The sequence below is a fragment of the Pelodiscus sinensis genome, chromosome 4 (genome assembly GCF_049634645.1).
Source record: "Pelodiscus sinensis isolate JC-2024 chromosome 4, ASM4963464v1, whole genome shotgun sequence".
Taxonomy (NCBI): domain Eukaryota; kingdom Metazoa; phylum Chordata; order Testudines; family Trionychidae; genus Pelodiscus; species Pelodiscus sinensis.
In genome coordinates, this window is record NC_134714.1 from 123,587,610 (window position 1) to 123,613,893 (window position 26,284).

Sequence of the window (26,284 nt, forward strand, 5' to 3'; positions counted from 1 at the left end):
AAAGGGATACAGCACGGCCCTGAAGCACTGGCTGCCTATGGAGATCCCGCTCACACAGCGCAATCTGGTGGATACGGCTTCCACACAGATTACTGTCACAGAAATGGGTAAGTGGCCAAAGACTCAGCAATTATCCTGCTTCCTTGGGGACAAATGCCACGTTCCTGCTGCCTTGGCTGCATGCTACAGAGGACGAATGGGACCAGAGGCAGGCTAGGGATGACAAACCACCTCCCTGTCACTGCAGTCAGGAGAAAGGTGGAGGCTGCATGTATCCAGAAACCACAGAGGCTGCATGTATCCAGAAACGTACGCTAGGCAGAGCCATCCTGTCCACAGGACAGTTTGGGGTGGCCACCCTGGGCCTCAAGCTTTGGGGGACCCCACAGGGCCCCGGGCAGCTTGGGGGGATGGCTGGCACCAGCCGTAGAGACCAGGAGCCACAGGAAGTGGAGTGACCCAGACCCAGCCTGCTCTGCCCCTGCCATCGCCCAGGTGGGTCGCTCCACTTCCCTGCAGTGGCAGGAAGCAGAGCACCCCAGCCCCAACCCTCTCCACTTCTCCGAGTGACACAGCTGGAAGCCAGGCACTGAGACTCTGCCACGGGGGCGTTTTCGCACAACAAATGCCTCCTTAAAGCCTGAACATTCCTGCCTGAGTTCTAGCAGTTGGATCTCTGGGTTCAGGGATAATAAATCACCTCTGTTTGCATTTCTTCCCTCTCTGCACCCTGCCAGCTCCCCTAATCAGTCTGGGAAGCTGCGATCCTGCAGACCATAATGCCTACTATTGGCCATCTGGCTCTCCTAACTGCCTCTCTCTCTCTCTCGCTTCACTTTGCTGATTTACAGCAAGCTCCACTGATGGTTGGTAGCATTAACGTGCACTGCTGGGCTCTTATCCCCTAAGTCCGGCTACACTCTGGGGTTATGTCTACACTGCAATTACAAGCCTATAGCTAGTTTTTGCCAGCTGGTGTGGGCTCAGGGGCTGTTGAATTGCATTGTGGATGTTCAACTTGGGCAGCAGCTCAGGCTCTGGGATCTCCCACCTCACAACCTGAGTTGGAACATCTGCTCAGTTGTGTAACAGCCCCTGAGCCCGAGTCAGCAGGCATGGGCCAGCTGCAAGTGCCTACCTGCAGTATAGACACACCCTTGCACACAGGCAGAGATCATATTGATTTAGATGGGGGCTTTGTGGTATTGCCAACCCCAAGTATTCAAAACTCATGAAATCATTACAAATAATTAGTGGGAGGTTCTTTTTCTTTGTCCAGTTTCTGAGCCTTTAGGATGCTCTGGACTCACATTTTCCAGTTTTCCCCTGCAATTGTGAACACGTATTTTCTCTTTCTGAGCTTTCATTTAATCTCCTCTGTCCCCTTGAAGTCAGGACCTGGAGCTTAAAGAAAAACCTCAGCTATTGAGACGCTGTTGTCACGAATCGAGAACACAGCTCTGCTTGTGAAAAGCCAAGTGCAGTGTACTGCAGAGAGCTGCTGTTTGCTACCCAATGGCCCTGTGCAAGCCAGGTCAAAAGCACCTCCACTGAGGTCAATGGGAGATTCGGGTATGCTCTGGGACAAAGATGGGCAAAAGCCTCTTAGCAGGCCGGATCCAGCCCGCGTGGCAGATTGCCTGGGGCCGGAGACATGCGAGCCCTTTTAACTGCTTCTATTTAAAGGGCTTGCGCCTTCCCCACACCTGTCAGGCAATGCAATGTGGTAGGCCAGCAGCTGAGAGCCCTTTTAACTGCTTCTATTTAAAGGGCTCATGTGAGGCCCCGCCTCTTCTGGGTCGGCCCACGACCGCTTCCAAAATTTGTAAAGCCCCCCCCCCTTCAAAAATTATTGCCATCTCTGCTCTGGGAGGAGGGGATCTCAGAAGTGGCTCTACCTCATCATGGTTGCTACAGCTCTTTGGGATCTATGAATGGAAAGATGCTAAATAAACAGTTATTTTTTCAACAGACTGCAACACACTACAGAAAAAAGACTTGTGTGTCTTATTACTTGTCTCAGGCCAGTGTCTATAAATAATGCTAGTGAATTACAAGCAGAGTCAAATAATAACTTCAGAGCATAAATTCGCAGAGTCTGGTCTTTGTGCTGAAAATTATTCTTAAAAGAGAACTGTCAACCTATTTTAAAAGATAATATTTTATACTTGCTGGGGTATTTTATACAGATCTCTTTGGAAGCCAAAAATTTGCTACTTTCTAAAATTACTTTTCCCCTTCTTCTTTTGCAATTGTTTGTTGAATTTCCAGAAAAGAAAATTGGAGAGGCTACAGCTGTAAATATACAGCAATTATTTATACCACTTTAGTTTTAAAATAACGCCAAGCCATTAAATGTTTGAGAGAGGAAATTTGGAGATAAAGTTCCACAGAGACTACCTTAACTCTGACCCTGCAATTTAGGGTTGCCAGCCCTTCAGGATAGTCCTGGAGTTTCCAGGAATTAAAAATGAATCTTTAATAGGGTTACCATATTTGAACTTTCAAAAAAGAGGACACCCCTGAGAGGGAGTGTATCTGTATCAGTATCTACCAACTCACTTTGTATTAATAATATATAACACATTAATACAACAGGAGTTGGTAGATACTGATACAGATATACTCCCTCTCAGGGGTGTCCTCTTTTTTGAAAGTTCAAATATGGTAACTCTATCTTTAATTAAAGATTAGGTCATGTGATGAAACTTCCAGGAATTTGCCCATCCAAAATTGGCAACCCTACTATAACCTTGCCCACTCACTGTGGATACCGGTACATTGTAAATAAATCTGGTTAGCAAGGCGTGGTGAAAACAAAACTTCAGCAAAAAACAAATAATAATGTGTGCAAATGTTTGCATTTCTCTCTTCCCTCCCCACTGCTCTCCAATCATTAGACTTTGTGCCTACAAACGGAAAATGTAACATTCCGTATGCGGACTGTGTAACGGAGTAAGTGGAGCTTGGAGAAGGAGTTTCATATTTCTGGAGGGATCAGAGTGGTGAAGGACCAGGAGCTCTGGAAGACAAGATGAAGATAAGCTGAGCTAGACAAACAGTAGAGACTCAGCATGGAACACTGGTCTTTCACGTGCAGTAAAGTTCTATTTCCTGCATTTCTACCTGCCTTTGCATCCCACTGCTGCAAATCAGGCGTCAGTGTGTGCTGGTGCGGGGCTCTGACATCTGCAGTCAGTTTGTAGAAAGTCGACAGGATAATGATATGCAGCAGGGGCTGAGCATCCAATGGGAAGGATGGATGACATGCTGCAGATACAATAGAGTTCTAGTTAGTCTGTGTGCAGAATGAATTTTGTTATCTGTACCAATAGGGAAATGATAGGCATACCACTAAGAATGTTAGGAAGCAAGTAACTGCCTAATTGTACAGTCGATACAATTTGTTTCGACTACACGATTGGTCGATTGGGGGAGGTGCCATTTTCCAGCTCGCACTGGGGTCCAGGAGCTGTCCCTGTTGCAGCTCTGCAGTTTAAATGTAGTAGGAGCCGGGCACACAGCCAGCCCACCTCCGACTACTTTTAAACTGCAGAGCCACAGCAGGAATAGCTCCTGGACCCTGTGCGAGCTGGGACTGAGCAGTCCTGGCTCGTGCCAGGTCCTGGACTAGTGTGCCTCTGCCTTCCCTGCCCCACGGAGATGGTGCTGGGGGGGGGGGGGGGGGGGAAAACCAGCTTTTAAGGACTGGCTCCTGCTCCCCCTACCCTTGCAGCCTCTGATACAGACACAGCCGGGGGAGGGAGGGAGAGAGAGTATGCAGTCGAGTAGTCACTTACATCCCTACATATCACCTCCATATTGGTGCGCATAACCAAATTCAATCTGCACGTGGACGATCCGTGGCAGGGATGGGGCTGCGGGTTTGGAGTGTGGGAGGGCCTCAGAGTGGGAGGGATGAAAGAACTGGAATGGGGCATTTGGGATATAGGAGGGGGCTTCAAGTTAGGGCCAAGGAGTTTGGAGTGCAGGAGTGGGCTCAGAGCAGGAGGCAAAGGCCCTGACACAGCAAAACACTTAAGTGGGTGGGTTAACTTTAAGCATGTGAGCAATTCCACTGACTTTCAACAGGAAGACTCTGGTTAAGCACACGCTAGGGCCCAATCTAACTGCCCTTCCTCTTTGCTTTTCTGATCTGACTTGTCTTCCACTGTCTCCCTCTTTCCTCCCCATCATTCCTGGCTGCAAAGTGCACAGAAATACAACCAGTAGCCAGCAGAGGTTTGCCCCACAGACTAGAGGCTCAAAGACTTCCTTGGGGAAGTCTGCATTTGATTCACGGCCCTGCCCTATTCCCTCGCCTGCCTCGTGGAAACGGCAGCAAATTAGAGCTGCACGTGTGGGAAGGGCAGCTCCGTCTCTTCATACTTGGAGGCCAAAGTGCTCCTGGGGTGATCCGTTTTCCCTGAGCCCTCCGCACCAGCGGAAGAGCACAGGCTGGCTCCTGGGGGCGGGACACCAGGTCACTGTCGGCAATAAGGGCTAGGAAGTACCTGGGACTATAAACAGCTGCCAGGAGAAACAAGATGTGAGGCCCCAGCTTGGGGGGCCCCTCATGTCTCTGTGGTGCCGTGAAGCAGGCAGCCTGGATCAGCCCAAGAGGGGGGATGCTGGAGATGTCCAGTCAAGACGCTCTCATACTCCACTGGTGAGAGTTAGTATCAATCCCCTGGGGAGCGGGTCTGTATCATGACAACTTTGGACTCTCCCTATTTCCTTTGCCAGGAAATGGCACCTCCCTGGTGCTCGGCCACGGCTCACACGCCGGCTTCCTGACAGCTCCATGGGCGCGCCGGCGGCTCGCTGACTGGGGAAGTGATTGAAACAACGCTCCCACTCCAGCCCTTTCCATCTCCTCGAACAGACTTAATTGCTCTCATTACAGTGAGTGAACAGACAAATGGGATCACAAGCCACTTCCACGGAAGAAGCTTCTGAGTTATAACTGGGTCTGCCTGGAGCTTCCCCTGCGCCAGCCGAGGTGTTTTTTGGGATGAACTCATTACTCACCATCAGGAATGGGAGGGCTACTGACGAGCAGGAAGGGGGGATGATATTTTCCCTGTCCCACAGACATGCCAGGGACATTGCTCGGTGCTGCAGCTGCCTCCCTGCTCATTGTGGCACCTCGGGGGCCTTACCCAGCCGAAACCCCTGGGAGTCCTCCACTGACTGCAGTGCTGAGTCAGCTCTGAAGTGGGGAATGGGACAGAAAAAGCCACTGAGGCTGAGGAGTGGCACCTGTCCTCAAATAATTCTGCTGACGCTGCCTTTGAAGCCAGAGGGCCACATTCTCTGCTGGCAGAAGCAGATGTGGTGTCACCAACTTGAACGGCTTTTTGCCCACTAATGCCAGGGCTGTAGCACGGCTGCAGCCCCCCAGCCTGAATCCCCACCCACATTGCACCAGTGCCCCGAGCTGCGACCGGCAGGAACGGCACCCAGGAAAATGAGCATAGGGGGCACACGCTGGAGCTCATCTTCCTGCAGCTGCTCAGCAGTCCAGAACCAGGACTGAAATCCGCAGCCCCAGGCGCCCCTTCGAACGCAGGCTGGAGACTGCAAGAGCTGGACAGATCCACGCAGCGCAGCTGCCCGCCCGCCCCACTCTGACTACATTTTAAATGCAGAGCAGGGGTAGGTCCCCTGCTGAGGCCCTGCATTTAAAGGCGTGTTGTCAACAGTATTTGCTTATCGGTTAATCGACTGCTCGACTGCATCCTTTGTCTTGACCCTCTCGGCTGACGGCACAGGGTTGTTCCTTAAAGAGGATGACTATTGTTTGGATTATGGGGGCAGCTAGCAGCCTAGCTGGGACCAGAGGTCCATGGTGCTGGGCACTGTGAACACACATAGGAAGAGACGGTCTAAAACCAGGGGTGGACAAAATGCAGCCTGCAGGCCACATGCAACCAGCCATAGCACTGGATCCAGCCCACCACTAGTGTCCTGTGGCCCAGCAGGAGCCTCGGGCAGGCTCCCTTTCTCCTCCCCGCCCCGCACATGGCTCAAAGTGGCAGGCTGCAGGACCATGTGCTCTGCACACTACGAGTCCCTGGGGGGCCCTTTGCTCAGTGCCCTCACAATCTTGCAGCTCCCATTGGTCAGAAACTGGCCAATGGGAGCTGCCTGGGCCATGCTCTTGGCACAGGCAGCACATAATGCCTGTGGCTCTCTCCTCCCCCAATGGCTCGCAGCAGTCACAGAACACAGACCCATAGCTGGCCACCTCGAGCACGTGCGGGGCATGGAGCCTGCCTGAGGGTCCTGCTGGGCTGCTGGCCAGGAACCACCTAGGTAAGTGCTTCTGGACAGAGCCTACACCTGGCACCTCAGCCCCTACTTCCCCCAACCCTCTGCTCCCCCTCATACACCTCTGCCCCAGGTCACAACCTCTGCACTCCCACTCCTGCACTCATACTCCCTCCAGACCCTGCACCCTACTCCCCTGTCCCAGGTCACAACCCAAACCCCTGCACCCCCACCCCAAGTCACAACCCCCTCCCAGACCCTGCACCCCTCCTCCAGTTCAGAATCCTCTCCTGCACCCATTTCCTCTCCCAGGCCCTGCACTAGGTCACAACCCCTTCCATGAGGGGTTTGGAGCACAGGTTTGCCTGGAAGAGACGGCTCTGCCCTAGCCTCTCTCACTGCAGCAACTCAAGACCAGGTGAGAGGCGCCTCTTTGCCAGCTGGGAGAAAGGTGCCTCTCTCCTGGCTACAGCAGGTCTGTACTGCTGGGGATAGAAGGTCCCTCTCCCCCTGGCCACCGCAGCTCTGTATGCAGCAGCCTTAAGCCCTTGTGTGGGGCTTATTAGGCAGTGGCGCAGCCACACAGCTTAGAGGGAGTTTAGGACAAGAGTGTGGTTCTGCATGTGTGCACGTCTTCACCTGTAGGTCTTATGGAAGGAGCAACCATGCATTGAGAACCTACCCCAATGCTTCAACCACCGAGATGACACCGCACTGTGTCATCATCACTGCCTGCCCCGTATCTTCCTTTCGGATATTGATGCCTGCCTCTGTCATTGCCACTCCATGCATCTGACCAAGTGAGGTTTTGCCAATGAAAGTGTATGCCCAAATAAATCGATTCATCTTTACTGTGCCACAGGACTCCTCGTCATCTTTGTGGCTGCAGACTGACCAGCTACTCCTCTGAGACTGGTCTCAAAGCACTAGGAGGCCCCAAGTTGCAATGGGTTATACTCACTCTGCCAACTGCTTCCAGCTACCATACTCCTCCCATTACTCCCAGCAGCCCAGCCTCGGTGACCCACCCCTCACAAATCATACATCCACCCTGAGTATATTGACTCGCGCTGCTCTATCACCCTCCTATCAGGAAAGAGGAGCAGCAGGAGATGCAACATTAAATTTGACCCCAATGGCTCAGCAGATTCATCACGAGGAGGTTGGACATCTGGCTTGTCAGAGCTCTGTAGAGCCTGAACAATGACTAGTCCCATACAAGTTCACTTAACATGCACGTCTCCAGACAGGGAGCAAGAGCAGGTGATAGACACTTACCCTGGAAATGCCAATGATTTGTTCATCGGGGAGCAAGCTGATGCGCACAAAGCAAGACTCGAAATTGATGTCCTCCTTCTCCAGGAGATCCTTCCCTTGCAGCAGCGTGACGTGCAGGGTGTTGGAGTACACATCATATTCCATGTTGACTTCCACCTGGCCCACAGTGAAGTCCTGGCCAAAGTTATTCCCAATGGAGGAGATGGAGCTGAGGGAGTCAGTGGACACGGATTTCTTCAGTGGCCCGAATGGACCCAGATCTAGGTCTTTGCTCATCAACTCTAAGGTACCTAGCTCATTGATGTTCTCAAAGGTGTCATCCATCTTCAGGCTAGGCTTGCGGACAGGAGACATCCTTTCCGCTGGCTTTCGGAGATTTGAGGCTCCCCCTCTCTGCAGACATAGGAAAGAACAGAAGAGCCACTCCAGCTGGATTAACCTGTTTCCTCTGAACTTCTCTCTGCATCTGAAATGTAGCATATGGGGCTCTTGTGTGCTAAGAGGTCTAAGTATATAACTGCCAACAGATACAACGGTAGTTCCCTAACCAGAGCTACGTCATTAGGCTGTGGTATAGCCTAGTGCATATGCTATTTAAGAGAAACTAGCTAAAGCACTAGAACATATCCTGTATATGAAATTAAAACCCCTTCCCATCCCTAATTTCGCTGCAAGGGTAACTTTTCATTAGTCAACTAAGTGGCAGCTTAATAATTTGTAAATAATACATATTCAAAATAAATTACGTTTTAATTGTTTTCCATTTTGGAACCAAAATGTGATGACAAGGATAAAAAAAGAAAAATTGTTAATTTAAAAAAAAAATCAACATTTTGAAAATTTTCCACATATCCACCCCCATTTTGGTTTTTTGGGCCACTTTTAACACATAACATGTACCACTGCCCCATACTGAGCAAACTTGAACAAGTGTCTAATCATGTTGCCCAGTAGCATTTAGGCCATAAATAAGAGTGAGGCTAAAATTTCCTTAAGTGCCTAAGAAGTCCTGGAGCCTAAGTTCCATTTTCAAAGTGATTGAAACCCTAAATCCTATTGACTTTTAATGAGACTTTGGCTCTTAACGTAGGTACTACTGAAAAAGTTGTCAGTCATACCACAAAGATGAATTTGCATTGCAACAGGCTAGGTACTACTGAAAAAGTTGTCAGTCGTACCACTAAGATGAATTTGCATTGCAACAGGCTCAGAGACAAGATAGGAGGCTAGACAGTGGAATGGAGAGCCTATCTTAATGAGGGAAGACTACAAAGCACATGGCTTGTTTAGACTAGTAAAATGAAAGGATATGACTGCTCTCTAGGAATACCTCCAGGGGGAAAACAGCAGGGAGAGAAAAGAGCTATGTAAACTGAAAGCCAAGCACAAGAACATCTGGGTATAAAGTAGCGCCATGAATAAAGGTAGGCTGGAAAGTAGAAGGTTTATAACCAGAGGAGGGAAGTTCTGGGGCAGCCTCTCAGTAGGTGTAGTTGGGGCAAACAATCTAATTGATAAACTTAAAGAACAACAAATGGTCTGGTAGCACTTTGCAGACTAACAAACATGTAGATGGGATCATGAGCTTTGGTGGGCACAGCCCCCTTCTTCAGATGTCCGGAGTTTTTCAGTTTCTTCATCTGAAGAAGGGGGCTGTGCCCACCAAAGCTCATGATCCCATCTACATGTTTTGTTAGTCTATAAAATGCTACCAGACCATTTGTTGTTTTTTAAGTTTATCCTGTTCAGACTAATTCGGCTTCCCCCTGAAGAATCTAATTGATGTTAGGATGAAGCTTTGATCAGTTCATTAACAAGACAGGGCTGCCTGTAATTTCAGGGAACTGAACTTGATGACTGGAAAGGATCCACAGGGTCATATGTTCTTTTAGCGTGGGTTTGGGAAAAGTACCTTCCCACACCAGTCTTGAGGAAGGCCAGTGCAAAGCAATCATTTTGTTGCTCTGCCATGTACCCGCTCTGGGTCCAGCCAACCCACCAATTCTCTTGCAGGTTTCTTGATTCCAATAGATGTAAAAAACATGCAATTTGTTTTTACATCTTTGGCCATTAGCTTTTCACATTCATTCACTACCTTCCTAAGGACCTTTTTGCATTTTTCTGCATGGTTAATGATACTATCCAGTGACTTCCCAGGGGCTGGAATTCCATTTTCTAAAAGGATGCTCTCATCCAACTCCTATGAAGTCAGCGAGTGTCTTTCCATCCACTTCAGTGGAACTGGGTCAGCTCCCTGCCTTCTTGCATCATGGTATCAGACAATCCCGGCCTTTCTTTTTGCTTTCCTGTGCCCTTGTTTGTTTCAGCCTACATACAGCATCTCCTTTCACTAATAAACACCCCGTGTCCAGTGGCTTCTGTTTCTTGTCTCACTAAAGGGCCTGACCCAAAGCTCGTTGAAATTGATGGATAGACACTCGGACAGCAGTGAGCTTCAAAACACAAGTCAAAGTCCCTGAATCACTCTGTCTGCTCTCAACTCCCTTGTGCCTCTTCCATTTCTACAGTGTCCTCTGTAACAAGGAGCCCAGAATTGTAGCTTCCAATAGAGATGTAAAATCCCAGGTAATTGGTTAACTAGTTAAATGTGATGGTCACTTCACATTTAACTGGTTAACCAATCTGGGGGGGGGCGGGGTTAGGCTAGAGTTGCCCCCTCCCCAGTGGCCAGGCTGGAGCACCCCCACCCAGCCTGCTGAGGACATGGGTTACTCCGCACACCCAGAGCAGCCCCTGGCCGCGGCATGCCCCATCAATTAACTGGAACTGGCAAGCATCACCCGTTGAAGGTTAGGCTTACCGGTGAACCTTTCACATCCCTCGCTTCCAGTCTAACCTCCCATCCTGCTCAGACTTACGAGCAATAACCCAGCCTTGAGTCTTCTTTCCTTTGTTAGTGTGAATAGCTAACCATGCGGCTTGAGAGTTTCTATTGTGAATTCCCCCTTCCTCCTGACAGCAGTGTGTCTGACCGAGCCTCTATGTCCATAATCTGAGGGCATTCCCTGTTTACGAGGCAAGAGCTGCATCAGGAGCTAAGTCAGCTCCTATGCAGGAGCCAGACCCAGAGCTTATGTTCTCTCTTTGTCTATGGAAAACAATATCTAAGAATGCTGGAGACCAGGATTGGACAGTGCAGCGAGGTCAGGATATTCTTCAGAAGGCTGATGTCCTATTGACATGCAGTGAAGATCGAAGTCCGCCTCTGGCGGCTGGTAACAAGAGCATGTGAGGCTTTGGACCCAATGGGCCAGATGAATGACCAGAGTCAGGCCAACTTACACCAGCAGAGGATCTGACCCAATGTATTTAGCCCAGCTTGTGAGCCAGGGTAAGATGTTTTTCCTCCACACACATATTCCTGGCACTTAAATCACCTCTAATAATGCTTGATGCCGCTTCCTCTATTTGAGACCTTGAGGGGGAAACAAAAGGTTCGAGCGGCTTACATTCTCCACACTTATGTGTCTTCATAAAAGTGTGGCTGATAGAGAATGCGTGGCAGCTGGTCACCCTGAAAAGGAAGGACTTTTACCTTGAGTTTGAGGTCCGAATACGCAGTCCCGTACTTTTGCTCCAGGTATCGGTAGTCGTAGTTGGGAAATGGAGAGGGCGTTGGATAATTCCCGGATTTCCATAGTTTCCACAGGTTCAGCGCAGTTATTCCCAGCAGAACAAGCGCGCCAGTCACATAGAGGCCTACTTCCCATCCGCGTGGGCTTCTAATGACTAGAAGAGAGGGGAGTTTGTCGTCAGGAGTGGAGTCTTGGGGCAGAGATATCAAACCTCGTGATTCCGCGCTGAAACCACTCTCTAACTATCCTCTGAGCAGGATGAGAACTAGTGTGCAGCCGACTATCCCACGTCCACCTGCTCCAGGCTCTCTCACACCTTCCACTACAGCAGCTGATGTTGGCCATGGTCAGACCCAGGATATTGCACCAGAAGTTTGGATCCAGTTTGGCAATTCCTGGACAAGAGCTCTTGTGACAGTGTTTCACTTCAGAGCAATAGGGCCTGGCTTTGCCTGGTGAACACTGCTCAGTAAACTCACGAAGAGGATTAGGTATCATCATTAAGTGAATCACGAGGGTATCTGAAGTTACATTAGACAAGGGCTCTCAATCCTCATGCTTCACAGCACAAACTAACCACCAGTTTGGATCAGGAAGGAACACCCAACCCCAAATTATAGGCAAAAAGGGGCACTGAGTTCAGCCTTCTTCCAGAGCACGTGGCATTGGTCACTGCTAGAAACAGGATACAGGACCAGATGGATCATTTATCTTCTCCTATAAAATGGCAGTTCTTATGTGCTTGTTTCCTGAAGAGCTGGATGCTGCGTGTTGCAATCAGCACATCACTCTCTTATGAATTAATCTGTGCATGGCCACTTTCATACATTTCAGCCCCATGCATACACACAAAGCGAGCCAGAAGCTCAGCTGATATAATTTGTCGGTGCTCCATTCAAGTCAATGGAACTAGGACAATTTACTTCAATAGATGGGCATGGGTGTGGGTGCGCACGCACCCACACAGAACAAACTCTCTGTGTGTATGAAATACGTTGTCCTTTCTACAAGGCAAGTTCCCAATGGGTTGGTGACACCAAATGAATTTGGGAGAAAGCTTCCTATGCCTATCTGGCAATACAGAGAAAAAAATCGGTATTCTTCACTGTCAATCTAAAAGACTTCCAGCATGGTGCATTTCACAATCGGTGCTGCATTGTGCCAGCATCCATCAAATAAAATTATTAAATCATCTCTCAATGTGCAACAAGAAATTAAGTCCTTGTCCCAGAATGTCACCATAACATCTGTGCTTCCAGTGATACAAAGAGAAAGCTGGCTTTTTCCTCTCATAGAGACTCTTTTCTTATAACTGCATTTTGGGCCATTGGCAAAATCTCTTGAACAGTCTTAAAAATATACAACCAAGACTTCATCTTAGCCTGTGGATACCGTATTTGAGCAGAATAAAGATGCACCTCCATCCATGCCCAGTTTCTGACAATAATCAGTGAGGGATGTTCCAGAGGAAGCCATAATGCCTATATAATGGCTTTTATTCTGACAGGCTGGGAGAGAAAGGGAGTTTTTCCCTGACCATCGCTGGTAATCTGCTTGGGTTGTAAAGCACGAAGGATGCTGTGGCCACTGTTTCTCATGCTGACCAATACTGTCACATCATTACCTTGTACTCTCCTTTGTCTGTGCACTTTTTAGGACAACCTACAAACCATCTCTGTGTTGTTTGTACAGTGCCAAGCTCAAGGAGACCCTGGTCCAGGTCTGGGGTGACTGGAGTATTTATTACTATTCACTATAACTTGTGTCACCCCTGGGAAACCTAACCATGGACTGGGACACCATTGTGAGAAGTACTGTACACACACGCAAGCAGCCCCAGGTACAAGGTAAGTAGTATTACAAGTTTTAGTCCTTATACAGCCCCCATCACAGTAGCATCAGAGCACCTCAAAGTATTAATGGCTTATTCTCAGCACCTCTCTGTTGTGAGGACATGACAGGAGCAAACCTTTCACTTGCCAGTTCCCAGCTTGCTAAACATCGGAGGGTGTATTAACATTCCAAGCCACAGATATGAATCTATGGCCTTCACTTGACTGTTTTTTGTGGGGGAAATAACCCCATTTCACAAAGGTTCCCAAGTTAGCAGCCTCAGTAATACCCTGTCCAAGTGAGTTCTGCAGTTGTGTATACTGTGTTAGCAGTACGACGATGCCAGCCGCTCAGAACTGGTCACTGTTTTATTGATCCCATGTGACACCCAGAGAGGCAGCTGTTTTCTGTTCTCCAGCTAGGAGAATTCCAGCTCAAATCCATCCCAATGCCCCTCCCCCAGTGCTTCGTTAGAGGTACTCACCACTGATGCGGTATTCAGTTATATTACTGTCCATGTCCAGCTCTGTCACTCTCAGCTGGAGAGACTGCCTGAAACAAGCAAACAAACAGCGTCAGGAGAGAAGCCAGGCAGACCTAGGGCTTTACTGAGCACACCAAGAAGAGAGAGGGATTTGATCTCTCACACAAGTGCATTTTCAACCAGTCAGTGACTGGATTTCAATTCTGCTGCATGACACTTCTATGGCTAAGGTGATTAGATGATCACAGTGAAAAACCAGGGCACCTGCCCCAGGCTGTGCACAGGGAAGGGCCTTGGGGAGTGCAACAGGGAGATGCGCTCAGAAGGGATAGAAAAAGAGGTTGTTCATTTCTCTTGCTACTCAGCCATGCAGAGATTCCTTGGCCTGCTGCCCTGCACGTGAGGTGCTGGGTTCAAAGACTGTGTGGGGGAAGGGGAAAGGCAGGAGACAGTGGAACATGACCTGAGAGGTCAGCCTATGAAACACCTGAAGGTACAGGTATCTCTCGTGCACCTGGGCTCCGCCAGCTTATTGTCCGTTTTGCAGCTCAGCTGGCTGGCACTTTCTTCAGCTCTCTAGCACACAAGGGGCTTTACATACACAGGGACCGGCCCTGCCCACAAGGACACTACCTGATTTCAGGGGCACAGGGTACCCTATCAGTGACTAATATAGGGACAGGTTCAAACCAAACCCTGGAGTCAGATACACACATACACACACTTTCTAGGAAGTTGGAATCCAAACCCAGACCTTGATCTGAATGAAATCAAAACTCTGTGTAAACCCAGACCTTGATCTGAATTAAATCAAAACTCTGTGTATGAAACCCACATGTTAGGAAGCTCCAGCTCCAGACCTGGGTTCTCTTTCATGCAGGAAGGGGGTGATAGAGCACTAGCATTAACAGAGAGGGGGCCGGGCCCTGCAGTCAGGTTGGTGCTGTTGCTCTTCACTTAGAGCCTGCTCAACCTGGGTTTGGCTTTCTGTCATGCAGCCCAGAGAGGGACTGGATGCTGCTCACTTCACACTGATGCCCAAGAGATCCATGGGAATATGCCTGTGACCATTTACAGAATTCATCCACTTCCAGGCCTCTTCCTACCCCTTGCACAAAAAAGCTTTTTCCAGCTAAAAACTGTTTCTCAGCCACACAGAAACATAATTTTAATCGACATTTTCTTCTTTTCAATTAAAACAGTTGCAAGCTTTTGTTTTGGTGGGGAGAAAAACAATCCCACGGACTCCCCTCCCTCCCTTTCCCTGACCATAGTTTCTCTCTTTTCTCACCTGGGGAAAAATAAAACGTGGGGAGAAAGGGGGAAAAGAAGAAATAAACAGAGATGCCACGTTACCTGCCAGCACCATCAAATCAAAACTTTTTGAAAAAATAGCGTTAAACTGTTTCTTTCACTATTTTCCTATGAAGCATACCTTTTTTTCAACTACCTGATTATTTATATAGGGCCAATGCCATCCAGAGCCCTTCGCAGCTCATATTTTACTCCTATTAATTCTCCATTTGTATTCCTGCATCTCCAGAGGACCCCACACTCCTTAGCAATAGCAGGCCCTCTCAGTTAGACCCCCAGGCTACATTCCCCTCCCACTGCTGATCCTGACTAGTGTCCACACACAGGGCTACAACGTGCTTTTTGCTGCAGCTCATGGGAAGGACCAAGAGGTGGGAAGCACCCCAGGGCAGGACCAGGTGCATTTGGGCTTAAAGGGATACACCACCTTCTCCTGAGGCTCCCGTCTCACTAGGGAGAATCATTTGGGTTACCCCTTTATGGAATGCAACATTACCCTTCCCCTCTGACCAGCCAACACTCCCTAATTACCGTAGCACTATTAATCATGCGCACACTAGAACTGCCTCCTGGGTAGTACCGTAACACTGGTAAAAATGGGCACTCCATAAGTGGGGACTGGGACTGGCTAATTCCATGGTGTCCAACCAGTACTGAAGCAGTAGCCACTATAGCGAACTATCCACATTATTCAAAAAATGAAAAATAATTTTGAGAGCCAGCTAGCCACATTCAACCGCCAAACAGCCACAGGTGGCTAGCGGCTCTCAAAATTGGACACCACTAATGCATAGTGAGGCAGAGTCTCTGCCTACACTACATCTCCCCACCCCACCTGTCTGGCATGCAGTCCTTGCATTGCTCCAAGCACCTGGTGCTGGTGTCGTGAAGCTAAGCACTTTCCAAGGTATGACACTACCGTAAGAGCCATCCGAATACCCCAGATGGCTAGCATGAGGCTGGAAAAGTCATGAGCACAGGGCATCTAACCCGCCTTAGCATGGGAGTGAGCCTGGTGGGAAATTCCATGAGAATTCCATCCCATGGGGTATTCTAGCCCTTCCTCCCCTGCACAACATGCAAGTGGTCTCGTGAGGAAAGTACTGACCAAAACCTGCCTCGTGCCTTGGTCGAAGTCCAGCAACAGAGGTCATTGATTGCTCGGTACTTTGCTAAACTACTGCACTACACGCTGCCAGTCAGACTCTGATTTATCAGTCAGCGCTGAGGTCTCCTTCCTGAGCATAAGAAGAATTACAGCCACCTTCCAACAGATGGCGGTTTTGACAGGGTTCACCCTGTTTCTCTAGGGTTTAGCCTTCATCCGTCCTTGGAAAGGGTAATGGCTCTGTGGCCTTTCACAGGGGAACTCCCCTCTCCATCATCTTCACTGCTTTCCCCCGCTCCCTGGATGATGGAAAGGTGACAGGTGCATTCTGATTGCTGGTGTAGGCGTGCTTGTCACTTTTCTCTACCCGCGGGGAGGCCTACAACTTACGTCACTCTTCCACAGACAGCCAGGAAGGAGGGGCTTGTGCTCGCACTGGACTGGGACTCGGGAGCCCAAGCCTCCCGCAGGCTCCCTAGCTGACTGCAGACTGCTGACAATCTCTGGGTCTCAGTTCCGCATCTGTAACAAGGGGATACTACTGCCTTTGCCTGAGTCTATTCAGACTGTAAGCTCTTTAGCACAGCAGCTGTCTCTTACTATCTACATGAACAGCACCTAGCACAACCAGGCTCGGATTTTATCTGCGCCTCTACATACCACCAGTGGGCTGTTTTTATTGTATGAAGAAAGAGCAGTCATTTGCACTCTGCTGGTGACGTGAGCCCCTCATTCTTTTAAATCTCTTTTTGGATGGACTCCTCCAGGTCAGAGTCTGCGGGGGGCTTATTTTCCCCACACGTTTCACCCTTCCCCTTCTTCCACTGTTTTTACACATACATGGCTGTTGGACTGTTCAGCTTCCCCTCTCACTGCTAGGGTTGCCAGATACCTTCACAAAAAATCCCAAACAGGCAGGGAAAATTTGGTTGAAGAAAAAAAAAAAAAAAAGTCGCTGCGCCTTTACATTACCACACTCCCCTCGCCCTCACAGATGACGACGGCCTTCCGTCCAAGGAAAACAGAAAACGCCAAACATTTTACATGTCCGATATTCTCTGTTTTGTTTTGTTTTTTTCCAGACGGAAGGCCAAAATACCAAACTGTCCAGGCAAAAACCAGACACCTGGCAATGCCTACTCACTGCATCTCGTATTTCACCATTGTCTGGGTCCTTGCTAAGTCCAGAAGGCGTTGTTTGGAGAGCAGACAGCTTGCCAATTCAATAGGGTATCAGCATTATTTCTAAATCATTCCCACATACAGATTATGCCATACCTAATCCTTAGATTCTTGCAGCAGGGGCTATTTATTATCTCTGTGACCAGGAGGAACTTTCCCCACATGGTGCCTGGCTAATTTCCTGGACCCCCTCTGAACACATAGATTCTGCTACATTTAGATAAAAATACAAAGCCTTGTAAAGAGTCTAAGATGCTTTATCCATCACAGCTATGCAAAAAGGCCTTTGTTAATACATTCACAGTACAAGGCCTATTGCAGATCATGAGATGATGCCAACAGACAAAGCCCCACAACTTTTTAGTTTATGCGTAGTGAGAACATTCCCTTTAAATCTCTGCTTAAGCAGGCTGAGTCCATGATCCTCCTCACGGCAGGCGACGGGTTCCCCAGGTAGCTAGTGGGGCTGGATTTGGCCTGGTCTGTTTACTCTGCCATTGCACAATGCTATTCTACATGGCTGAATAAAGTCTCTCGTGCAAACACGTTGCATTATTTTACATGGGTGCTTGGCTGCTCGGGTAGATTATTTCCACTGCCAGCGTTCAGCTGAGGAAAAGGCTTCCAGCACGGGTGTGCTGTTGTGCAATTCATCTTATTGTGTCAGAAAAGATTCAACTAGACAATGAGGAAAATTTGCAGGATGATTAGCCTGTCGGGGACTATCCACATCGCAGGACACTGCGTAGGCAGCCTCCTCCAGCTAGGCCGGGGAGCCTTCACAGAGACACATAGGCACATTAAACTCTTTCAAGCACAGAGATGGCAGAGCTAGAAAGTCCCACTAGAATATCAAGTGGATATAATTAAATCTCCAGTTGCACCAGGGTTAAAGTAAAAGCTTGACTGGCATCCCCAGAGGACTGTGTCTATAGGTGGGCTGTACACTGCAAAGCTACTCTGAAGAATAAGCAGCTCTCAAAGGAAAAAAACATACATGAAGAGCTGGAAGGAAACCGTCTGTCGCTTGAGCTGCACTCATTCAGAAGAAATAAAATCTCTCTGCCACCAAAGCCAAGTCATAATACTACTCAGCTTGGCTCCATGGGGGTAAGCAGCAGTCAAAATTTGCCCTCACATAACACTGACCCACAACACAATGAGCCCCAGTGACTCTGCCTCCTTCTGAGGCTATGGGCAAATTACTCTGCCTCAGTTTTCCTATCTGTAAAATGGGGATTTAGTGAAGTATTGTAATCCCTGGTTCTATAAAGGGCAAATCTGCAGCAAGGAGAGGGATAACCGATTTGCCCAAAGTCAGTGAGAATCAGTGTCAGCAATGGAGTAGAATTCAAGGCTTGGCTTCCAATGCTGTACTCAGACCAAGAGAGAGCATGTCGGTCTCAAAATCAACACTTTTGATTCTGGCCTGCCTTCATGTTATGGTAACAGCAGTCACACTGCAGTGAGTACAACTGCTGCTGTTGCTGGGACTGTGTCTGGAAGTCTCTCCCTAGGCTGCCTGCTAGATATGCCTGTGCACCCACTGGAAAGGCACAGAAATGCAACCAACCCCTGTGGAATGACTCTCTGACAAAGAAAACAGGCTCATCTTTCCCATTAACTTTTCAGTTTGGCGATCAGCTTCCAACTCACTGCGTGGCAGCAAAGCACCCACAATGTCAAGCTGCCAAGATAAGAGATTCCCTTTGGTAAAAGTCAAGATGAAGGACGGTTTTTTCCACTCATACCCTATAACCTGGCATGGTCCATAAACGGTTTACATTGCAACACAATCACAAGGACTAAACAGCAATGGGAGCGAGGTAAGTCTGGCTGCCACACACCTGAATGTGAAAGTCTGGTGGCACTATTCTAACACCCCACTGCAGAGCTTGTCCAAGAGGATTTGTCTCTCTCCTCTCCTGGGCAAAGCGGGCTGATCTGTGTGCAATGGACAGACACACGCTAAAGACTCTGCTAAACTCATTACACCTGTGATTTGATTTGAAACTTAGTCCACTGGGAATGGAGCACAGCATAATATTAGGTTGCTCTGTTTAGTACAGCCCTTAGTTATAATTCAGAGGGAACCTAGAATGGGTGGAATATTTTCCATTAACCTTTTTATTGGGAAGGGAGGGTAAAGGAGACCGCAAAAAAATTGCCTTTTTTCCTAAACTAGATTTTTTTTTCTCAAAATCTTTCCAGGCTTTTTAAAAGGAAAACTCAGTTATCAGGAAAAATTTTAATCAAAAATTTGGAAATTCCTGCAACATTTTTTGAAATCCCTCCCAAAGCATTTCCTCTTTCAAACTTTTTCACTGAAATTCTCACCCGGCCAGCTGTAAGCCTAAGGCTAGAAGTTCAGCAGGTTTCATATACATCTCCAGATTCCAGAAAGACTTTGGAGTTTCACGTAGGAACTGGACTTTGCTGCATAAACAATGAAGTTCAGTGTATGTGCCAAAGATGCTAAAAAGGGGCAGGGGAGAATTAGTGGGAAACTTGAGCATTTTGTATTAGTTAAGCCCCTTCCCTCTGAGCACTTCACTGAGCTACTTTGTGGCTTTCCAGCTCTCCCTTTCAAATCCCATCTTTTGAATCCAGGGATTATGGAGGAGAGGAGCCTACAGAGCCAGCTACTTTACCCTGCAGTGTATACACGATTGTCCTTCCTGCACAGACAGCCTGGAGATTTAAGCGCCAAACCCTGCAGCTAGAGTAAATAGCTCCATCAACTCTAGCTACATCAATTTACTGCAGCTACAGATCCAATCCCCGGGGGGTTTCAATAGCTCAGGCCCTCCTTTGGGCATTACAGTGAAATGCCCACTCTGGGGCTTTCAGAGCGGAGTGAATTCCTGCTTTCCTTTGGGGCTGTGGCACGAGACCTCCCTCGTGGCTTTGCTGGTGGGGAAGGAATTATTGCTAAATCTTTCCATCTCCCAGCCCCATTATTTCATCTTGACAACGTGTGTCACCAGCAGTTTCAATAAAGCGCTGGCAGAGCCAGCGGAGGCTGATGACAATCTAATGAAGACAAGGCGGTTAGAGCCGGATCCTTGTTAGTTTTCTTTACGAGCAGCTGTAGACCGGGGAGCAGTGAGCGGCTGGTATGGAGAGCGGAGCCAGGGAAATCACATTCCACTTGCAACTGAGAAATAAATAGCTTCTGATTTGCAGGAGCAGGAAAACAGCCCCCGGGAGATATCCTGGCACTAAGGGGAGGTTAAATGTCTCCTTGGGAATGGAGAGCACAACCACTTCACTAGCCTGCTTTGGCTAGACCCGCTTCCTGTAAACCTTCACTCTCAGAGATGTCTCATCATTAGAAGGGTTTAAATTCTAACACATTGTGGAGAGATATTGTATTATTATTATTTGAATTGTGATAGCACAAGAAGCCAGTCACAGACCAGGACCCAGCAGGCTAGGCCCTGCACAAAACACAGAACAAAAAGAGTTCCCACCCCACAAGCTACGATAATGGCTCTCACTCCATTCCCTATGCCACGTATCAACCCCATCTGTTTTCAGTTGTCGGCCACCAGACACAACCAAACACTGCGTTCCAGTGGCCTGAGCACGTGGCTAAGAATCTGACCCTCCTTCCCAACTTTGCTATTGGCTCTCTCTGCAGTCTTAGAATAAGTCACTTTACTGCTCTTCCTCAGTTTCCCCACCTGTAAAATGGGGATAATGGCACGGGCACGTTGTGAGGATAAATACATTAAACATTGTGAGATGCTTTGATACTATGGTAAGGGCCATGAGATACATACCATAGAGAATGCAGGAAATTGCCAGACTGGACTAAAATAACGGTCCCCCTAGTCCATTCTCCTGCCTCCAGTAGTGCCCATAGTTACCAGTATGTAGAAACTCTCCCACTCTATCTGGCTATGGAAGAGATATCAGCCTGGGCCCTAGCTGCTGGTTCACTTGTGCCTTCATGGGAATGTTTACACACAAAGCTCTCTCCTTCCCAATCCACCCCCTCCTTTTTCGCAGCTGCTTGATTCATTCAGTCGTGCATTCATCTAGTGTTGGTGACCTCGGAGGGCTTCGGTGGCAGTGAATTGTGGGAAGAAAATCCACAGCCCAGAGTGAATCGCAGCAGAATAAGAGAGCCTGTAGAAAATAGGAAGCTTCTGCTGACACCCAGGTAGCTGAGTACACTGCAGCAAAGTGAAAGCCAGTGGCAGACTACTGAAAGCCTGTGTGCGCTCTTCATTCAAGTCTGCCAGAGGGATTCATTAGTAGGGACCAGATTCTGCCCCCTTTTGTAGGGAGGTAAATCCAGAGCAACTCCATTGATTTCCCCCACAGGTACAGACTCCCAGGTACTGACTCGCATTCACTAAAACCACAAATGTGGATGCATGGTAGGGATGTAAAATCCTATTTAATCGGTTAACCAGTTAAACATTACACAGCGCCCAAAATTCACTGCGCCCTGCCCCCCTACCCTCCCCAGCCTGCAAAACTGCCCGGAGCAGCCATGCAGTGCTACAGTGGCAATGTAAAGGGCTGCGATAGCAGCCAGGAGCCCTGGGCCCTGTTGAATCACCAGACCCTGGGGCAATTGCTTCTCTTCCCTCACGCTCCCCCCTCCCATCGGGGGCCTGGAGGCCATACACCGTCTATTCTGTGTTCTAAGCAAAATCAAGTCCATCCCAGGGCAACTCTGCTTTGGCACCATTCTTAGCCTTTGCTCCCCAGTGCAGAATGTCCAACCTGCCCTCGCCTGCTTCATGAGACCCTCCTAACACCACCGGGCAAAACTCCGTGGCTAATAGGTTTTGAAGCTGAACCATCCAAAGCCACACACCCCTGCATGGGGACCCAGGCAAATCTATTAAATCCAGCTGTCACAAGCCTTTGTGAGCCAAACCTACCAAATTCTAGACGGCTCTGACACTTCTGCTACCCATAGGGGCTGTTCCCAATGAAGACTGTCTCAGCCTTAATATATATAATCCTGTGATTCTCTTTTAGCTGAGGTGGTCAGGGCCTGGGCTTCTGGAGGTGGTTCTAGATTCTATTCAGTTGATGAGACTGACATGTGTGTGCAGCCACAGGGCTGGGTGTGGTACTGTGGGTCGGACCAGCAAGGGGACTGCAAGTCAGGACAGAAGTGCATTGGTAGAGCTGGTGCCCAGCACTTACCCATTCCTTTCATGTGCACTAAATTCACTCCCAAAATTTTTACAGAAACGGGACGACTTGCAGGGAAAGTTCCTGCCTTTCTAAGCAAGGGAAGAGTGCTCACACCATGTCCCACGTATGGATTTCAACATTTCTGGGGGTATCACACCAGCTCATGCTATCCAGCACAAGTGACAGAGAGTCACCCGCGAGGGCTGCACACTGTTCCAGTGCCCTCTATGGGAATAGCCAAAACCTACTGGACAGTGACACTCAGGCTGTGTCTAGACTGGCCAGTTTTTCCAGAAAATCAGCCGCTTTTCCGGAAAAACTTGCCAGCTGTCTACACTGGCCGCTTGAATTTCCACAAAAGCACTGACTTCCTACTGTGAGAAATCAGTGCTTCTTGAGGAAATACTATTCTGCTCCCATTCAGGCGAAAGTCCCTTTTGCACAAAGCTTCTGAGCAAAAGGGCCAGTGTAGACAGCTCAGATTTGTTTTCTGCAAAAAATGGCGATTGGGGCTTTTTTGCGGAAAATCGTGTCTAGATTGGCACGGACGCTTTTCCGCAAAAAGTGCTTTTGTAGAAAAGCGTCCATGCCAATCTAGATGCTCTGTTCCGAAAATGCTTTTAACGGAAAACTTTTCCGTTAAAAGCATTTGCGGAAAATCATGCCAATCTAGACACAGCCTCAGTGTAAGAGCTTGCAGCAAGAGGCCTCTTTTTAGGGTTGCTTTGGAAAGCATTGTACAGTCTATTATGTTACTGCCACAATAGCAAAGTACAGCCAGAAAGGCAGCTGAGATGCTAATGCTAAAGAAAATAAGTATTAAAATTATGTCCCCCATTGTGCTAGGTGCTGTACAAACAGAGTGAGAGCATCCCAGTGCCACAGAGCTCACTGTGTGTCACTAAACACCCGGAAATACCTAGCATCCTCAGTACCTGGGCTGCAAGAGGCAATCCAGAGGACAGTTGGTGCTGAGCTGGGCGTTGGCTGATTCAGGAGAATTCAGGTCCTATCTGAACCATCAGCCACAAGAGGAACAGCACCTTTCTTGAGGGGCATCCCACCATCAGCAACGCTGGTCCAGCTCCACACGCCAGCGAGCTCTCAGGCTCCAGGCAGACTGAAGGGCTGAGATACCACAGCTAAGGCTGCTCCCAGAGGCTAAGGCCCTCTGGAAGCACCAGAGGGAATCTACCGAGACAGCCGCTTCTCAGATTTCTAGCCTGGATTTGAGGACCCACTGAGCCTGACTATACAGCAGAGGGAGGCTCCCGTCTCATTCTGCTCCCTGACTTAGCTGAGCAGTGGTGCCCCCCAGTTCCCCCTGCCTCTGGGCGTGACCAGCGGTAGACTCCTTTGTATGCCCCTTCACTCCAGTAAAGGGGGTTCTGCCTGCCTGAGGGGAAGAGGGCCACTCGTCTATCCGCTCTCCTGCCGTGGGTTGCAGATAAAGATTGGCAACAGCCTCATCGCCTCCCTTTCCTCACCCTCCCTCCATCTCCCCCCTATCAACACCGTATTCCCCCCCCTCCACATCCCTTCTCCTATTCTGGGCAGCTCATTCAGCTCCCAAATCACTCCCCCAGTCTTGCTTTCACAGTCCCAGCAACTACCCAGGTCAGCCCCCTCAGCCCTAGGACAAAACGCCACATCTTCGGGGGATGTTCTACACAGAGATGCTCTCCCTGTTGCACCGTCCTGTTCCCTCGCCATTTCATCCCACACCTCAATTGTTATTAAATGATAAGAGAGCAAATAAAAGCAGAAGAATTGGCTACAGGAGGACTTCCCCTTAAGGGGTATTTGCAGGCTGAACCCTACATGTGTAGCACCTGCCTCAAAGCACTTCCCACATGGTTACTTAAAGAAGCTTTCCTGCAGACTGGCTCATTACTATCCCCATTTTGCTGATGGGGAAACTGAGGCAAAGGGCAGTCAAGTGACCTGCCCAAGATCACCCAGTGAATCTGTGTCAGAGCCAAGTATCCTAATGTACTAGTCTCCTGCTATAATCACTAGGAAACTACCCTCTTACGACAGGAATTCCTTCTAGCCAGCAGCAGAAGTCATTGCTTCACCCGTCTTTCTCCGGGATCCGAGTTCAGCCCTTTGGGTGTTCTCCTTTCCGACTCAACTCCCTTCCTGCAATGCAGTCACAGCCCCATTTCCACAGAAACAATTCAGTCTGAAACGCAGCACTATGGTTTCACTGCAGGATTAAGTATGAAAGAGAAGACAGGCCGTGTGGGGAGCAAAAAAAACTTGTTAGATTTTCTGGGGAGCATGGGAGCATAAGACGGGCCTTGAAACCCAGCCAAGGCCCCAGGTGTGGCGAGTTTGCTGAGCAGGGATGTTCTGCTATACAAAGTGGATTGGGTGGGGGCCATTGAAGTGGGGGAAGTGATGTAGCCAGGAAGATGGGGACACACAAATTCAACTGCCTCCCTCATCTGGGTTCCCACTGCCCAGAGCTCCAGATGTAGACTAAAGGTGCCCTGCCCCCCAGCAGAAACCACCTGCCCACTCGTGGAATAAAACCTCCCTGGGGCCTGAGACAAATGGCACCTTCACGTGCTGAAACTAGTGAACGTGGCGGGCGTGCATTTGGAAGAGGAGGCGGCAGAATAGATGAATGGTAAGTGCCAGGTCTGGAAGGGCTTTGTGAAGGGTTTATGACACCGCTGTCCCTCCCTGACAAGGAACATCAAACTGGTGGCCGGAAGTTGTGCTTAATTTGTAATGAAAGCGGATACAGACCTCAAGCCTTTTTTTTTTTTTTTTTTTTTTTAAACTTTCACAAGTGATATGGCAAACCCAGAGGTGCAGAGGCTGTGAACTGCTGAGCCCTGGCACAATTAAGCACTGGCTGGAAATGCACAGGCAAGCTCCCTCTGCAGGACAGTCCCACTGTAAACCAGTTCACTAGCCCTACTATGAACAATGAAGGGATATTTCCCACTGCCAACATGGTGTTTCCTTGACCAAATTCCCTAGCACCAACACCTGCCAATAGAACCTACCCCCAGGATTTCCTTAGTGGTTCACACCAAAAATCTGCATCCCAATGTGCACCCAAACAAGATGGTGGTTTCAAGCATTTCCTCTTGCATGGTGCCCAGAGTTTCAAGCACAGCTGGAGGAGAGTTTGCTTCCCATCCAGGACACCTTAAAGGCAGAAACAGTGGAGAGAGCAGTGTAGAAGAGTCCACTGGAGAAGCTTCTCTGGAAGAGTTTATCTGGGGAGATTTAGGATTTTCCCTCCTTTACCCTGAGACACAAGAACCAGATAGGTTCAAGAGGCGGCGGGAAGGATTCTGTCAGGTGCACAAAGACTGGAAGTTTAACAAAGGAGAACCCATCCCTCCTGCAGGAATTTATGAGCTTGCAGCCAGTTCCCAAGAGATTCCAGGCAAGCCCCATGACAGCACAATGCCGGCTGGCCTCTTGCTTTAGAAAGATCTGTGCAACGGGTCTGCATTTTCCCCACCTTCTACAGGGCAATGAGAGAGACAGAATGTGACCGGCGTGCAAGAACCAGCCTGTGACATGCTAACATGCTAGTTACATACAAAACCCCCATTGAGGGGGCCAAATCTCAGCCGGGAGACATAAGGCTGTGGCAGCTTGCAGGGGGGATCCTGTGTGTTTACCTGCCCTGGGGATTTCCCCAGCACTAGGAGAATGTCAGGCAGCACAGAACTGATTTATCACCCTTTGTGGCTGCCCCTGCTGGTGAACCAGCCCCTTGAGGGCCATTGTAGCAGGAAGCAATTTACTGCCGCCTCAAGGCTGCGCTAGACTGTGACTGAACCTGTCCCCCTCCAGGCCACACAAGAGGAGACTCAATGCGGTCTGAGACCACCTTCGTCCCCCACTCTCCCGAGCTGAGCAGCGAGCCCTGAGATTTGCAGCAGGTTTCTCAGTCAAGTCCTCGCCTCTAGCAGCCTTTCTACAGCCCTCCCCACGCAGCGGCCCAGGAGTCCCGCAGCCAGACGGGGGAATGGCTTGGCCGGGCAGCATTTCTCACCTCCCCGGGGGGGCTGACACACGGCG

At 49.1% G+C, this 26,284-nt stretch overlaps 1 protein-coding gene and 1 long non-coding RNA gene across 3 annotated transcripts in view; one reads left to right on the top strand and one right to left on the bottom strand.

Annotated features, from left to right (window-relative positions):
* The window catches only part of SYT12 (synaptotagmin 12), a 50,420-nt gene that overhangs the window by 23,286 nt on the left and 850 nt on the right, over positions 1–26,284 (bottom strand). The window contains exons 2-4 of one of the 2 annotated variants that reach the window (XM_075928338.1): positions 13,465–13,532; positions 11,108–11,301; positions 7,552–7,944 (exon numbers count right to left, since the gene is read on the bottom strand). In XM_075928338.1, coding sequence (XP_075784453.1) covers positions 7,552–7,944; positions 11,108–11,301; positions 13,465–13,498 — 621 coding nt within the window. In that variant the 5' untranslated portion in view covers positions 13,499–13,532. The remainder of the gene's footprint in view (positions 1–7,551; positions 7,945–11,107; positions 11,302–13,464; positions 13,533–26,284) is intronic. The other variant, XM_075928339.1, reaches the window with a different exon arrangement.
* LOC142829259 (uncharacterized) lies at positions 6,189–7,129 on the top strand. The gene is made up of 2 exons (XR_012903696.1): positions 6,189–6,318; positions 6,919–7,129. It is a non-coding gene; the product is annotated as an uncharacterized LOC142829259 (long non-coding RNA).